Source organism: Dreissena polymorpha, chromosome 5 (genome assembly GCF_020536995.1).
Source record: "Dreissena polymorpha isolate Duluth1 chromosome 5, UMN_Dpol_1.0, whole genome shotgun sequence".
NCBI classification, from domain to species: domain Eukaryota; kingdom Metazoa; phylum Mollusca; class Bivalvia; order Myida; family Dreissenidae; genus Dreissena; species Dreissena polymorpha.
The window spans coordinates 34,775,797-34,792,050 of record NC_068359.1 but is presented as its reverse complement, the minus strand read 5'-3'; the positions used below and the strand labels follow the sequence as shown (position 1 = coordinate 34,792,050).

General features: G+C 37.0%; 1 protein-coding gene across 4 annotated transcripts in view; it reads left to right on the top strand.

Moving 5' to 3' along the window:
* The window catches only part of LOC127881602 (hepatocyte growth factor receptor-like), a 71,533-nt gene that overhangs the window by 37,260 nt on the left and 18,019 nt on the right, over positions 1-16,254 (top strand). For all 4 annotated transcript variants that reach the window (XM_052429609.1, XM_052429607.1, XM_052429608.1 and 1 more), the window contains exons 13-17: positions 883-967; positions 6,595-6,750; positions 11,319-11,454; positions 11,969-12,103; positions 12,628-12,774. In XM_052429609.1, coding sequence (XP_052285569.1) covers positions 883-967; positions 6,595-6,750; positions 11,319-11,454; positions 11,969-12,103; positions 12,628-12,774 — 659 coding nt within the window. The remainder of the gene's footprint in view (positions 1-882; positions 968-6,594; positions 6,751-11,318; positions 11,455-11,968; positions 12,104-12,627; positions 12,775-16,254) is intronic.

Below are 16,254 nucleotides of genomic sequence, written 5' to 3'. Positions count from 1 at the left end.
TGCTATTATCAAGCGGGTGCCTGACTAAATCCATTTTTCTCTTGCTATTAGAAGCGGGTACTTGATTAATCAGAATATACCTGCTATTAAAACGTTTTTCTGTTAAACAAGCGGGAGTTTTACTGAATTGAGTTTTCCCTTGCTATTAATAAGTAGGGGTTAGACTGAATCAGGTTTTCTCTTTCTGCTATTAAGAACTTTTTGTTTGACTGAAACCAATGATCTCTTGTAAACAAATGGGTGCCTGACTAAATTCAGTTTTCTTTGTTATTATCAAGCGGGTGCCTGACTAAATCTAGTTTTCCCTTGCTATTATCAAGCGGGTGCCTGACTAAATCTAGTTTTCCCTTGCTATTATCAAGTGTTGCCTGACTAAATTCAGTTTTCTTTGTTATTATCAAGCGGATGCCTGAATAAATCTAGTTTTCCCTTGCTATTGTCAAGCAGGTGCCTGACTAAATCCAGTTTTCCCTTGCTATTGTCAAGCGGGTGCCTGACTAAATTCAGTTTTCCCTTGCTATTATCAAGCACTGCCTGACTAAATCCAGTTTTCCCTTGCTATTATCAAGTGGATGCCTGACTAAATTCAGTTTTCCCTTGCTATTGTCAAGCGGGTGCCTGACTAAATCCAGTTTTCTATTAGAAGCGGGTACTTGATTTATCAGAATTATTCCTGCTATTTAAAAGTGGATGTTATACTGAAACAGGTTTTTAACTTCTATTAACAAATTGAAACTTGTGGATGTGTTTTTCACCTTCAATTTACAATCAAGTGCCTTACTGAATCAAATTTGCATAAGAATATTTTCACCTTCGTAATTACAGTAAATTACCATTTATTTGCAAATTATTTAATTCTTATGTGTGTGTGTTTTCTTTCAGGTTGATATACAATGCTAACCCAAGAGTTCTTCCGGTCATTGAAGTTCGAGAACTCCAAATGACAGACAACAGTCTTGATATCAAAGCAAGTATTGCATTGTTCAAAACTCTTTTAAGCTATTCAGGTCTCTTAACTAAACAAGCTTCATTTTTAGCTGGACTATTATATATATAATATATATAGTGGAGCTATCATACTCACCCCGGCGTCAGTGTCAGCGTTAGCGTCTGCGTTAGTGTGCAAATGTTAAAGTTTTTGTACTACCCCAAATATTTCCTTTGTCCCTTGACATATTGCTTTCATATTTTGCATACTTGTTTACCAACATGACCCCAACCTATAAACAAGAGCAGACAACTCTATCAAGCATTTTGTCATAATTATGGCCCCTTTTCCACTTAGAATTTGCAGCAAATGTTAAAGTTTTCGTACTACCCCATTTATTTTTTATTGTCCCTTGATATATTGCTTTCATATTTTGCATACTTGTTAACCAACATCACCTTAACCTATAAACAAGAGCAAACAACTCTATCAAGCATTTTGTCATAATTATTGCCCCTTTTATACTTAGAATATGCATATTATTGATAAATCTATGTTAAAGTTTGCGTACTACCCCAAATATTTCCTATATCCTATGACATATTGCTTTTATATGTTGCATACTTGTTTACCAACATGACCCGAACCTATAAACAAGAGCAGACCACTGTATCAAGCATTTTGACATAATTATGGCCCCTTTTACACTTACATAATTGAACATTTTATTTATGATCACATTTTATTATTACTTTGACAAAACAACACTTACCTGAATACCACAATGGATTCCACCCAAACAATACCGACACCTCTACCCAGAATCCCTCCCCCCCACCCCCAACCCCCCCCCCCATTTTTTTTTTTAAAACATCATCGAATAAATTACCACACCCCACATTATACCCACCTATCACCCCCTCCTACCCCCCCCCTACCCCCCAATTTTTTTTATTTTTTTTCATTTTTTTTATTTTTGAAAGATCGTCTAATAAATTATTGAATATGAACAATTTCCCCATGATGGCTTACGTTATACTGTCAAGCACTCAAATAGTCGAGCGCGCTGTCCTTGGACAGCTCTTGTTTTTTATAAAGTCATATATAAATAAAGAAACTTATATGACATCAGTATTAGATAAGACTGATCATCATTAGGAAGTTTTTTATTTATTGCAAGTTGACAATTAGATAATCATCAAATGCAAGACAAAAACATACAACAAACACAAGCACAAATCCATAAACTTTGGGTTAAACCTATGTTAATCAAAACTCAACTGTATCAATCATTCTGATTGTTGAGCCGGATCTACTTTTTATGCCACCGGATCGGATATTGTTTTTGGCGTGTATGTCTGTCATTCTGTCAATCTGTCATTCTGTCCCAAAACTTTAACCTTGGTTAAAGTTTTGCGATAACTTTTGCAATATTGAAGATAGCAACTTGATATTTGGCATGCATGTTTATCTCATGGAGCTGCACATTTTGAGTGGTGAAAGGTCAAGGTCATCCTTCAAGGTCAAAGGTCAAATATATGGCTTCTAAGCGGCGCAATAGGGGGCATTGTGTTTCTGACAAACACATCTCTTGTTAATTTTCTTTGATGGCTTTTTAGCTCACCTGTCACGAAGTGACATGGTGAGCTTATGTGACCGTGTGATGTCCGGCGTCCGCATGTGTTTGTGTGTGTGTGTGTGTGTGTGTGTCCGTCAACAATTTGTTTGTGTAGACAGTAGAGGTCACAGTTTTCATCCAATCTTTATGAAATTTGGTCAGAATGTTTATCTTGATGAACTCTGGGTTGGGATTGTATTTGGGTCATCTGGGGTCAAAAACTAGGTCACTAGGTAAAAAACTAGGTCACACAATAGGTCAAATAATAGAAAAACCTTGTGTAGACAATAGAGGTCGCAGTTTTCATCCAATCTTTATGAAATTCGGTCAGAATGTTTATCTTGATGAAATCTGGGTTGGGATTTTATTTGGGTCATCTGGTGTCAAAAACTAGGTCACTAGGTCAAAAACTAGGTCAAATAATAGAAAAACCTTGTGTGGACAGTAGAGGTCACAGTTTTCATTCAATCTTTATGAAATTTGGTCAGAATGTTTATTTTGATAAAATCTGGGTTATGATTGTATATGGGTTATCTGGGGTCAAAAACTAGGTCACTAGGTCAAAAACTAGGTCAAATAATAGAAAAACCTTGTGTAGACAATAGAGGTTGCAGTTTTCATCCAATCTTTATGTAATTTGGTCAGAATGTGAATCTTGATGAAATGTGGGTTGGGATTGTATTTGGGTCATCTGAGGTCAAAAACTAGGTCACTAGGTCAAATAATAGAAAAACCGTCAACAATTTGTTTGTGTAGACAGTAGAGTTCACAATTTTCATCCAATCTTTATGAAATTTGGTCAGAATGTTTATCTTGATGAAATCTGGGTTGGGATTGTATTTGGGTCATCTGGGGTCAAAAACTAGGTCACTAGGTCAAAAACTAGGTCACATAATAGGTCAAATAATAGAAAAACCTTGTGTAGACAATTGAGGTCGCAGGTTTCATCCAATCTTTATGAAATTTGGTCAGAATGTTTATCTTGATGAAATCTGGGCTGGGATTTTATTTGGGTCATCTGGGGTCCAAAACTAGGTCACTAGGTCAAGTAATAGAAAAACCTTGTGTGGACAATAGAGGTCACAGTTTTCATCCAATCTTTATAAAATTTGATCAGAATGTTTATCTTGATGAAATCTGGGTTGGGATTGTATTTGGGTCACCTGGGGTCAAAAACTAGGTCACTAGGTCAAATAATAGAAAAACCTTGTGTAGACAATAGAGGTCACAGTTTTCCTCTAATCTTAATGAAATTTGGTCAGAATGTTTATCTTGATGAAATCTGGGTTTAGATTGTATTTGGTTAGTCAGGTGAGCGATTCAGGGCCATCATGGCCCTCTTTTATTCTATCAAAATCTAACCACTGATCCAAGTGTTGTTTGTTTATAATACGATCAATATTATTATGTTACAAGATAAGTATTGATGCAAAGCATCAAAGGGCGTCGGGACTTTCAGTGTAAAAGGCACTCAATAACGTTACATGGAACCATTTTTTTTCTACTGTAATTATTAATATATTGGCCGATTATTTTAAACAAAATAGAAAAAGATACTGGTATAACCATTATCAATGATTTTTTGTTATAACCCCCAAATAACCATTATTTATGATGTTGTGTTGTTACCCCCAAATATTTCATAGTTCATTTTATTTACATTGGTTTCCTTTTTTTTTACTGGCATCTGTGTGCAGTTTTCATTAATGGAACAGAACTGTGTAGGTTTTAAAAAATCTGCTTCATCTTGTAAGCGTAATTTCATATTTTCTCAACTTCAAGGGGAGATGATTCTGAACTTATTCTTACGTTGCTCATTTACGATAGGGGTTGAGTACTCATTGATATGAAAACACTGTAAAAGTTTGAATTTTTTTTTTAATGAAAACTGTTAATTGCATAAAGAAGCTGCATTTCACAATACTTTGAAATTCAGTAAAAGGTCATAATAGATTTATTGCTCCGATATTTATCATTTTCAATTTGGTTAGAGTAATACTGATATAAAAACACTTACGAAAGTTATGAAATCTTTTAAACAAGTGGAAATTGTTTATTTTGTCAAATTTAATAGAAAAAATTCTGGACTTATTGTCCAGATGTTTATCATTTTAAATGAGGTAAAAATGCTCATTGATATGAAGACACTGTAAGTTTGGAAAGAATCTGATGAAAAATGCTGACATAATCACCTAACCAAGCAGTTTTTCACTTTTATTTTTAAATTCAAAGAGACATAATTCTGGACTTATGGTCCGATATTGCTCATATAGAGTTTGGGTTGGGTCCTCATTGATAAAAAAAAACTGTGCAAGTTTGGGAACAATTGGCTGAAAATTTTGGACTTCGAACAAGGATTTCAAAAATTCTCATATTCTAAGGAAGATAACTATGGACGTTATGTTCGGATAATGCTAAAGGGCCCATACCACCTGGATAGTAATACGTGTCGTGCTTCGCGCTCTATATGTGGTTCTTAAAAAAACCCTCTGAGGAGTGCTTGACTCTAGGGAAACGGGTTGCTGGAACACAGCTCCTCCTTGATAAGCGGCTGCTTCCTTTATCGCAACTCATTGTTACAATCAATAATACGTGTTGCACTTTGCGCTGAATATGTGGTAGGGATAGTACTTAGGTCCTATGATAGACAACCATAAAAATACATGGATAATAGATGTGTTGTTTGCATTTATTTGTTAATATAAAAACACATGTATTTTTTATAAGATATTTAAGTGATGTAAAAAAAATTAATTAACATTGTCACCACGTTGCATCCATTAATTTTAATAAAAACGTCCAATTGTAGTAAAATGGATTTTAAAATGTCTACATAAAATACAGCTTTATTATATTTATTAACCTGACTGAAAAAATTGTCAGCCACCGAACTGTTCCGTTCTTGCTGGAACCCGGGATTGAACCGGGGGCCTTTAGATGATTGTTGCGTAAACAACTTCAGTCTAACGCTCTCCCAACTGAGCTATTCCGGCTGACATTCACTTATGTACTGCTATTTGGTGAAGTTGTGTATAGCGATCGTTATTATATGTCTATTAAAAAACTAATACATTGTACGTTTTCGTACCACTTAGACTTCCAGTAAACTTGCTTGCGCGATAGGTCGTCAAATATCGGTCTACATTGATTCTCCACTAAATAAGAAAATAAGAAAAACCGCAAAATAAATATATTTTGATTAATTTTTGTTTTGTTTTTATACAAAACATCATTTGTTTTTATACAAAACCAGAAAGTTTCGGGTATTTGCCCAGTCCCTGTGATCTTTCCCCTGTAATCAGTTGTGGATCAGTTATTAATTAAAACAATTAGCTTTGCATTATTGGCAATAAATGTTGTAATAAATGTAATAGGCACAAATGCAGTACTTATTTACACTAATTTACACAAAAAATCACCACTTTGCAAGATTTTCTTAAAACAAAAATATATACATTGATCCGTAAAATAACTTCTCCTCCCATAAGCGAAAAAAATCCATTACATACTAGTCGCCTCACTCTAGTGCGACGTCAATAAGTCTTTTTGTTTTCATTTTAAGCTTGACAAAGGGCCATTTGTAACAATATACAAGCCCTTATGTTGCCTGTTTTGAAAAGTGATGCAGGGTACTTAAGCAGTGTCATTATGTGCTGTTACTTAAAACTGACTATTTAAACTTTAATAAATTAATCATGGACCAGGTAAACAATATGTCAAACAACACAAACAGTGTTTGTTTATTTAACCCTTTCAGTGCGGGAAGTGAATTTTGAAGGCCTTTGCAAACAGTTTGGATCCAGATGTGGCGTCTCATCAGGATCCAAACTGTTTGCTATCCTGATAGTATTCTTTGAAAAAAATCGAAGAAAATGCTAATTTTAGAAATTCAGCAGACAACATTTTAGCAGATGACAAATTTCCCAGCATGCAAAGGGTTAAAAGCATTAATCTTCAGTGCTACTAATTTATAAATTGATAATATCTGTTTAGTACTTGTGATTAATTAATTGATAAATTTTTGTTTCCGAACACATAATATTTACAGGGTGAGTATCTCACACGAGGGGTAACCAAGGAAGACTATGTGGTAACAATTGGCAGCAGAGATTGCAATGTGACATTTGTAAGGACAGATATGCTGCAGTGTGTTCCCTCAAAACCAGACCTGACCAGTGGCCGCAGTGGGAAGTTACCAGTAACAGTAAGTGGTGGCATAGAAAATATATAAAACTACAGTTAAAATCTAGTCATGTCAACATCCTTATATTTTCTTGAGTAAGTCAATGTTGTGTGTGGTTTCTCTTGCAGGGGTGTGATTTTTCTGCGATTTTCAGCGGATTGTTTGTCCTAAGGTCATTTCTGAGATTAATGTAAATTCATTACAAAAAAATGGAGAGGGGGTAAGACCGATTCTACATAAAATGTGTTTGGTATTTCTTTGTTGTTTTGTGTGCAAAGGGTGATTTCGTGAAACGAAAATCAAAATTATTTAAAGAACAAACGAATGTCACAAAATCTCGGAAATTTAATCATTAGTGAAAAACCAATTTACATTGAAATGGTTAGAAACAACTGGATATAAATCAGAAAGCTATACCACTTTCTTAATCGGTATGGAAGATCGACAGTCCTGGTAAGGCAAAGTGTATTCCATGTGATCAAATCTTGAACTACTGATCCCATGGTAAAGTGTCATAAGTTTAACACTGTGACAGTGAATACCATATTTCAAAGGTAAAGGCATTGAGCTCATATGAAAAATTGCCGTCATCGTTCTCAGGGATTGGATCACATATGGCTTTGATTACTGTTTACCTTGCCCAATAATGAAATATGTTAAATGTGAAATTAAAAAGGTTTTCATAAATAACACGATGTAGATGCATATCGGTGGCCTCTCTGTCAAAATGCTGCCTCTCTGTTCATTCTCGGCTACCTCTCTGTTATAAACATGAAAAAATGGATGATCGTAATTCACAAAACAGATAAGAAAATCTAAAATTAAAACCCCTAAACACATTTGTGCATAAAAAGAGGAGGTCCATTAGTGGAATCATATATCCAACAACAGGTTCACAGTATTTCGCAGGTCCAAACACTTATCACAAACTGTATCGAACATGGAATGATGACGAGGGTGGTGGAACAATTGTGCATACATGCCACTTTGATGACTTTTTATCCCCCGCCAGAGGCGGAGGGATATTGTTTTGGCATTGTCTGTCCGTCCGTCCGGCTGTCCGTCCGTCCGGTCGGCACTTTTGTGTCCGGAGCCATATCTTGGAAGTGCTTTGGCGGATTTCATTGAAACTTCGTATGAGTATATATATGCATAAGAGGATGATGCACACCAAATGGCATTGTACACCATCTGTTAAAACCAGAGTTATGGGCCTTTGTATCTTGAAAAAATGCTTTTTACTATAGGCACTTTTGTGTCCGGAGCCATATCTTAGTAGTGCTTTGGCGGATTTCATTGAAACTTGGTATGAGTATATATGCATAAGAGGATGATGCACGCCAAATGGCATTGTACACCATCTGTTAAAAACAGAGTTATGGCCCTTTGTATCTTGAAAAAATGCTTTTTACTATAGGCACTTTTGTGTCCGGAGCCATATCTTGGAAGTGCTTTGGCGGATTACATTGAAACTTGGTATGAGTATATATATGCATAAGAGGATGATGCATGCCAAATGGCATTGTATACCATCTGTTAAAAACAGAGTTATGGCCCTTTGTATCTTGAAAAAAATGCTTTTTACTATAGGCACTTTTGTGTCCAGAGCCATATCTTGAGAGTGCTTTGGCGGATTTCATTGAAACTTGGTATGAGTATATATCCCCTGCCAGAGGCGGAGGGATATTGTTTTGGCGCTGTCCGTCTGTCCGTCACTTTTGTGTCCAGAGCCATATCTTGGAAGTGCTTTGGCATATTTCATTGAAACTTCGTATGAGTATATATAAGCATAAGAGGATGATTCACGCCAAATGGCATTGTACACCATCTGTTAAAACCAGAGTTATGGCCCTTTGTATCTTGAAAAAATGCTTTTTACTATAGGCACTTTTGTGTCCGGAGCCATATCTTTTTTAACATAACAGATGTTGTGTTCACTCTGCAACACTCTGAAAATTGAGTGTATATAAACATTGAATGTTTTTGTGGAAAACGCACGACTTATTAATTCACCTAAATAAATTTTGAAGGCTCAAGAACCTTCCTCTGTCTTAGTTTTGAGTCATTGTCCTCCGTCCGTCCGTCCATCTGTCAGTATGTTCATCCGTCCGATTTGCACCCATCCTCAAACAAAGCATATGTTGCGGGGGATATCAATTCTACGAATTTGCTTGTTAACATAGCTTTTCCGTTATATGTTAAATATCTAATGTCATTGATATCATCTTTATGATCAAAACTCTATGTTCAATGTACGCTATTTAGTGATTTTCGTCAATTTTACTTAACAAATGCCTACTTTTGCTTTTGTTGTGGCACGGAAAGCCTCTTGATTAGCTCACTTTTTCTGGCACGGGAAGCCTAGTCGTCGATTATATGTAGCCAATAGCGTTAGTCCAAATAATTACATTAAAAGTCCCCTTTCGCCTTTGATATTTACATCCAATATTCTGACATTTAAGTTTTTACTAGCAATACTTTCTACAAGTGTTAAACTTATTTAACTTAGAAAAACTACAATGTTAATCGACGTCTTGGAGGTAGGTTACTTTATGGATTTTTGTACATAAATTAAACTCACATGTACAGGGATAGAAATAAGTGGTGGCCCGTTCGCCCGAGGTAAGCAGATTGATGTCCGAGCAAGTCAATTCCCAAAAATTGTAGTTCCGCTGGACAAGTAACTCTTTTTTAGCTCATCTATTTTTTGAAAAAAAATTATGAGCTATTGTCATCACCTTGGCGTCGGCGTTGGCGTCGGCTTCCGGTTTAGTTTTGCGTTTAGGTCCACTTTTCTCAGAAAGTATCGATGCTATTGCATTCAAACTTAGTACACTGACTTACTATCATGAGGGGACTGGGCAGGCAAAGTTAGATAACTCTGGCGTGCATTTTGACAGAATTATGTGCCCTTTTATACTTAGAAAATTGAAAATTTTGGTTAAGTTTTGTGTTTAGGTCCATTTTATTCCTTAAGTATCAAAGCTATTGCTTTCATACTTGCAACACTTACTAACTAGCATAAGGGGACTGTGCAGGCAAAGTTATGTAACTCTGACTGGCATTTTGACAGAATTATGTGCCCTTTTTATACTTAGAAAATTGAAAATTTGGTTAAGTTTTGTGTTTAGGTCCACTTTATTCCTACAGTATCAAAGCTATTGCTTTCATACTTGCAACACTTATTTACTATCATAAGGGGACTGTGCAGGCAAAGTTATGTAACTCTGACTGGCATTTGGACGGAATTATGGGCCTTTTATACTTAAAAAATTGAAAATTTGGTTAAGTTTTGTGTTTTGGTCCACTTTACCCCTAAAGTATCATAGATATTGCTTTCATACTTGGAACACTCGCAAACTATCATAAGGGGACAGTAAAAGGACAAGTTGCATAACTCTGGTTGTCATTTTTACGGAATTATGGCCCTTTTTTGACTTAGTAACTTTGAATATATGGTTAAATTTTGTGTTTCGATCCACTTTTCTTCTAAAGTATCAAGGCTATTGCTTTCAAACTTCAAATACTTTCATGCTATCATGCGGTTACTGTACCTTGCAAGTTGAATTTTACCTTTACCTTTGAATGACCTTGACTCTCAAGGTAAAATTATTAAATTTTGCTAAAATTGCCATAACTTCTTTATTTATGATTAGTTTTGATTGATACTTTGACAAAACTACTCTTACCTGACATACCACAATAGACTCCACCCAAACCATCCCCCGTGCCCCCCCCCCCCCCCTAAATTTTTTTTTTTAAGATCATCTAATGACCACCACACCCTCACACTATACCCCCCCCCCCCACCCCCCCAAAAAAAAATAATTTTTTTTGAAACGGTTAAAAAACACAAATATTTATTTTTATTATTTTATGTTTGAAATACCGTCCAACCATCGCACCCAAGAATCCCCTCCACTCCTTTTTTTCGCATTTTTTTCCCGCATTTTTGGAAGATAATGTAATAAATGTCCACACCCCCACACTATACACCCCTCTTCACTCCACCTCTCCCTCCTTTGTGATTTAAATTGAGAGTCCCTTCACCTTTAAAAAGAAAATAGATGAGCGGTCTGCACCCGCAAGGCAGTGCTCTTGTTTTTTAAAGCTGTAAACAATTTCTCACAATTTATCATAAATAAAATCTATTTGAAGTAAGCTAAAAGTAAAACCATGGAATTATTTATCAAAGATTTAGGTCAATGAAAACAAATATTATATGCCCATAATATGAACCGGGTCATGGTCTCTTTGGCAACTAACATATTGCATATGATTGCCCATATGGGCAACCAACAGTCACAAGTTAGCTTCTATCACTGATATAAACATGCTGACATGTCATTTACTGCAGAACGCTATTTTTAATGCCATGTCTTACTGGTGACATAGATGTATACAAAAATGTCTTGATTTGAATTTAAACTATGTACAGTGTTAATTCTCTCAAAATATGTGTACTTCAGGTTTATTTTGGAAAGAATCCAACATTAAGAGTAGGAAATATTGGTTTTCATAGAAGTTTATTTGTTATATCATGATAACAAGTAATTCTGTTAATGTATTTTTGTCACCTTTGTTTTCAGGTTCATGTTGGTAAATACCTGAAATTCAATTGGGGATATGTTGTGTTCATAGCAGTGGAAGAGATTACCAAGGGTGCATTGAACCTGGGAATCATCATCCTCATTGTGCTTCTAGTGTTGATAATTGTTGCAATCGGTATGTAGTATTATGTGGTTGTAACAGTTTAAGTGTGATTGCGAAAATGACCTTATCACTTAAATGACCATTCACCTCCCTGCATTTGAATTCCCATCGCACATAGGGATTATCTTCTCATTATATTTGTTTGCCCCCTTGTAGTGGGAGGCTTTAAGTGTTTCCCTTGACAGTCTGTATGTCCATCTCAAAGAGTGTTTTTTGAACTCCTCTTAAACTACTAGGGTGAATTTGTTTCACAGCTAAAAGACCTTTAACTGAAGATGATGATAAAGGAATGACTTTAGGCTGCAAAAATTGTCTGCACTATTAAGGCCCTTCGTGTTTGTCTGCTGTCTATAATATATAGATGCTTGAAGCTTGTGTTTTCAAATCCTCTTTAACTGATGAGTGGATCTGGCGAGTTACTCGCAGGCTGTTATGGTTGTATGCTGTTTGCATATAGCCATTTTCACTTTGCTTCTGATGGTGAAAGGGTTAATATTGTTCCATGTTTATGGTGTCAACATTTCAGTTATCCTGTTGGTGATCATGAAGAGGAAGAAGATGGGCTGCTGGCGGGACCCCAATGCCAAGACCATCCACTACCTGCAAGGGACAGAGTATAATGCAGAGGGGCAGAGATTGATGGAGCAAAACAGGCTCAATGGTGATAACAGGCCTTTTGCACTTTGCAAATTTCCAATATGGAATAAATTATTTTATTTTTTTCTTACTTAAAAGTATGAGATCAATGTTAATTTGAGGATACAGTTATAGGAGGATGAGTTTGGGGTGGAGAGTAATCTTTAAATTGATTAAAATTTTGTGTCCGTTCGGTAAAACTTTTACATTTCCTTCCAATTCATGTTCAGTACTTCCAGATTGGAGCTAGATTATTAAATGTTTTCCTAAAAACACAATCTTTTCTCCACATAACATTTTAACTGCTCTTTTAAGAACTTGATTTAATGCATGTGTGTTAAGTGTCGCCCAGATAAACCTGTGAAGTCTGCACAGTCATAACAGGGACAACTTTTTCTGCTTAGACTCGATTTTTGTAAAACAAGTTCTTTAAACAAAACATACAATAAAAGCGGAAAGTGTCTTCCCTGATTAGCCTGTGCGGACTTATTTTAACTCGCATGTATTAAACCCATTTAGTAGGCTTATTTATTTTTCCCATGATACCAGCATACGCTGAGCAAGGTCACGAAGCAGAGGCAGCGGGCGCAGGGACATACAGTACGGGTATAGACGAGGAGACACGGATGTTACTTGCAGATCAGCATCTTCTAATTGACCGACAGCATTTACAGATGGGCGACGCTCTTGGAGCAGGTATATACAGCGTACCTGGTTGTTTGTGTGTTGTGGAATAGCCTGTCTGGTTAGCACAGTGGTTTTTACATGCGCTTCTCATCTAGGGGACCAGTGTTCAATTCCCATTTCCTGAAGCTGGTGAGTTTGGTGTGATAAACAATTTTAGCCTCACTCTTGGAAAAAGGGATTAAATGCATGTGTGTAAAGTGTTGTCATAGGTGCATGTGTGTAAAGTGTTGTCATAGGTGCATGTGTGTAAAGTGTTGTCATAGGTGCATATGTGTAAAGTGTTGTCATAGGTGCATGTGTGTAAAGTGTTGTCGTAGGTGCATGTGTGTAAAGTGTTGTTATAGGTGCATGTGTGTAAAGTGTTGTCGTCGGTGCATGTGTGTAAAGTGTTGTCGTAGGTGCATGTGTGTAAAGTGTTGTCATAGGTGCATGTCTGTAAAGTGTTGTCGTAGGTGCATGTCTGTAAAGTGTTGTCATAGGTGCATGTGTGTAAAGTGTTGTCGTAGGTGCATGTGTGTAAAGTGTTGTCATAGGTGCATGTGTGTAAAGTGTTGTCATAGGTGCATGTGTGTAAAGTGTTGTCATAGGTGCATGTGTGTAAAGTGTTGTCATAGGTGCATGTGTGTAAAGTGTTGTCGTAGGTGCATGTGTGTAAAGTGTTGTCATAGGTGCATGTGTGTAAAGTGTTGTCATAGGTGCATGTGTGTAAAGTGTTGTCATAGGTGCATGTGTGTAAAGTGTTGTCGTAGGTGCATGTGTGTAAAGTGTTGTCATAGGTGCATGTGTGTAAAGTGTTGTCATAGGTGCATGTGTGTAAAGTGTTGTCATAGGTGCATGTGTGTAAAGTGTTGTCATAGGTGCATGTGTGTAAAGTGTTGTCATAGGTGCATGTGTGTAAAGTGTTGTCATAGGTGCATGTGTGTAAAGTGTTGTCATAGGTGCATGTGTGTAAAGTGTTGTCATAGGTGCATGTGCGTAAAGTGTTGTCATAGGTGCATGTGTGTAAAGTGTTGTCGTAGGTGCATGTGTGTAAAGTGTTGTCGTAGGTGCATGTGTGTAAAGTGTTGTCATAGGTAAGCTTGTGTGTAAAGTGTTGTCATAGATAAGCTTGTGTGTAAAGTGTTGTCGTAGGTGCATGTGTGTAAAGTGTTGTCATAGGTGCATGTGTGTAAAGTGTTGTCATAGGTGCATGTGTGTAAAGTGTTGTCATAGGTGCATGTGTGTAAAGTGTTGTCATAGGTGCATGTGTGTAAAGTGTTGTCATAGGTAAGCTTGTGTGTAAAGTGTTGTCATAGGTGCATGTGTGTAAAGTGTTGTCATAGGTGCATGTGTGTAAAGTGTTGTCATAGGTGCATGTGTGTAAAGTGTTGTCATAGGTGCATGTGTGTAAAGTGTTGTCATAGGTGCATGTGTGTAAAGTGTTGTCGTAGGTGCATGTGTGTAAAGTGTTGTCGTAGGTGCATGTGTGTAAAGTGTTGTCATAGGTAAGCTTGTGTGTAAAGTGTTGTCATAGATAAGCTTGTGTGTAAAGTGTTGTCATAGGTGCATATGTGTAAAGTGTTGTCATAGGTGCATGTGTGTAAAGTGTTGTCGTAGGTGCATGTGTGTAAAGTGTTGTCGTAGGTGCATGTGTGTAAAGTGTTGTCATAGGTGCATGTGTGTAAAGTGTTGTCGTAAGTGCATGTGTGTAAAGTGTTGTCATAGGTGCATGTGTGTAAAGTGTTGTCATAGGTGCATGTGTGTAAAGTGTTGTCGTAGGTGCATGTGCGTAAAGTGTTGTCATAGGTGCATGTGTGTAAAGTGTTGTCGTAGGTGCATGTGTGTAAAGTGTTGTCATAGGTGCATGTGCGTAAAGTGTTGTCATAGGTGCATGTGTGTAAAGTGTTGTCATAGATAAGCTTGTGTGTAAAGTGTTGTCATAGGTGCATGTGTGTAAAGTGTTGTCATAGGTGCATGTGCGTAAAGTGTTGTCATAGGTGCATGTGTGTAAAGTGTTGTCATAGGTGCATGTGTGTAAAGTGTTGTCATAGGTGCATGTGTGTAAAGTGTTGTCATAGGTGCATGTGTGTAAAGTGTTGTCATAGGTGCATGTGTGTAAAGTGTTGTCGTAGGTGCATGTGTGTAAAGTGTTGTCGTAGGTGCATGTGTGTAAAGTGTTGTCATAGGTGCATGTGTGTAAAGTGTTGTCATAGGTGCATGTGTGTAAAGTGTTGTCATAGGTGCATATGTGTAAAGTGTTGTCATAGGTGCATGTGTGTAAAGTGTTGTCGTAGGTGCATGTGTGTAAAGTGTTGTCGTAGGTGCATGTGTGTAAAGTGTTGTCATAGGTGCATGTGTGTAAAGTGTTGTCGTAAGTGCATGTGTGTAAAGTGTTGTCATAGGTGCATGTGTGTAAAGTGTTGTCATAGGTGCATGTGTGTAAAGTGTTGTCGTAGGTGCATGTGCGTAAAGTGTTGTCATAGGTGCATGTGTGTAAAGTGTTGTCGTAGGTGCATGTGTGTAAAGTGTTGTCATAGGTGCATGTGCGTAAAGTGTTGTCATAGGTGCATGTGTGTAAAGTGTTGTCATAGGTGCATGTGTGTAAAGTGTTGTCATAGGTGCATGTGTGTAAAGTGTTGTCATAGGTGCATGTGTGTAAAGTGTTGTCATAGGTAAGCTTGTGTGTAAAGTGTTGTCATAGGTGCATGTGTGTAAAGTGTTGTCATAGGTGCATGTGTGTAAAGTGTTGTCATAGGTGCATGTGTGTAAAGTGTTGTCATAGGTGCATGTGTGTAAAGTGTTGTCATAGGTGCATGTGTGTAAAGTGTTGTCATAGGTGCATGTGTGTAAAGTGTTGTCATAGGTGCATGTGTGTAAAGTGTTGTCATAGGTGCATGTGTGTAAAGTGTTGTCATAGGTGCATGTGTGTAAAGTGTTGTCATAGGTAAGCTTGTGTGTAAAGTGTTGTCATAGGTGCATGTGTGTAAAGTGTTGTCATAGGTAAGCTTGTGTGTAAAGTGTTGTCGTAGGTGCATGTGTGTAAAGTGTTGTCATAGGTGCATGTGCGTAAAGTGTTGTCATAGGTGCATGTGTGTAAAGTGTTGTCATAGGTGCATGTGTGTAAAGTGTTGTCATAGGTAAGCTTGTGCAGTCTGCACAGGTTAATCCTTATAACATGTTCCGTTTTTTTTCTAGTTAAATTGAAGTTCTTCTCAATGAAAATCCATTTATCACGGAAAGTGTAGCCCCTGATGAGCCTGTACAGACTGCACAAGCTCATCTGGGACAACACTGCATGGGACTGTCTATACCAGTGGGTAGAGTGCTTGACCTCAATAATTCAAATCATGATTTAATCATGAAATTAGAAATTCAAGGGCTATTATGCCACTACCTGTGACTCAAGTATGGAATTTGTCTGAAATGACTGCATATAACTGAATATACAAGGAAAACATCCAAATATAAACAAAAAAATCACCAGAAAGTGAGCAAGTTGCTTGGAGTTTG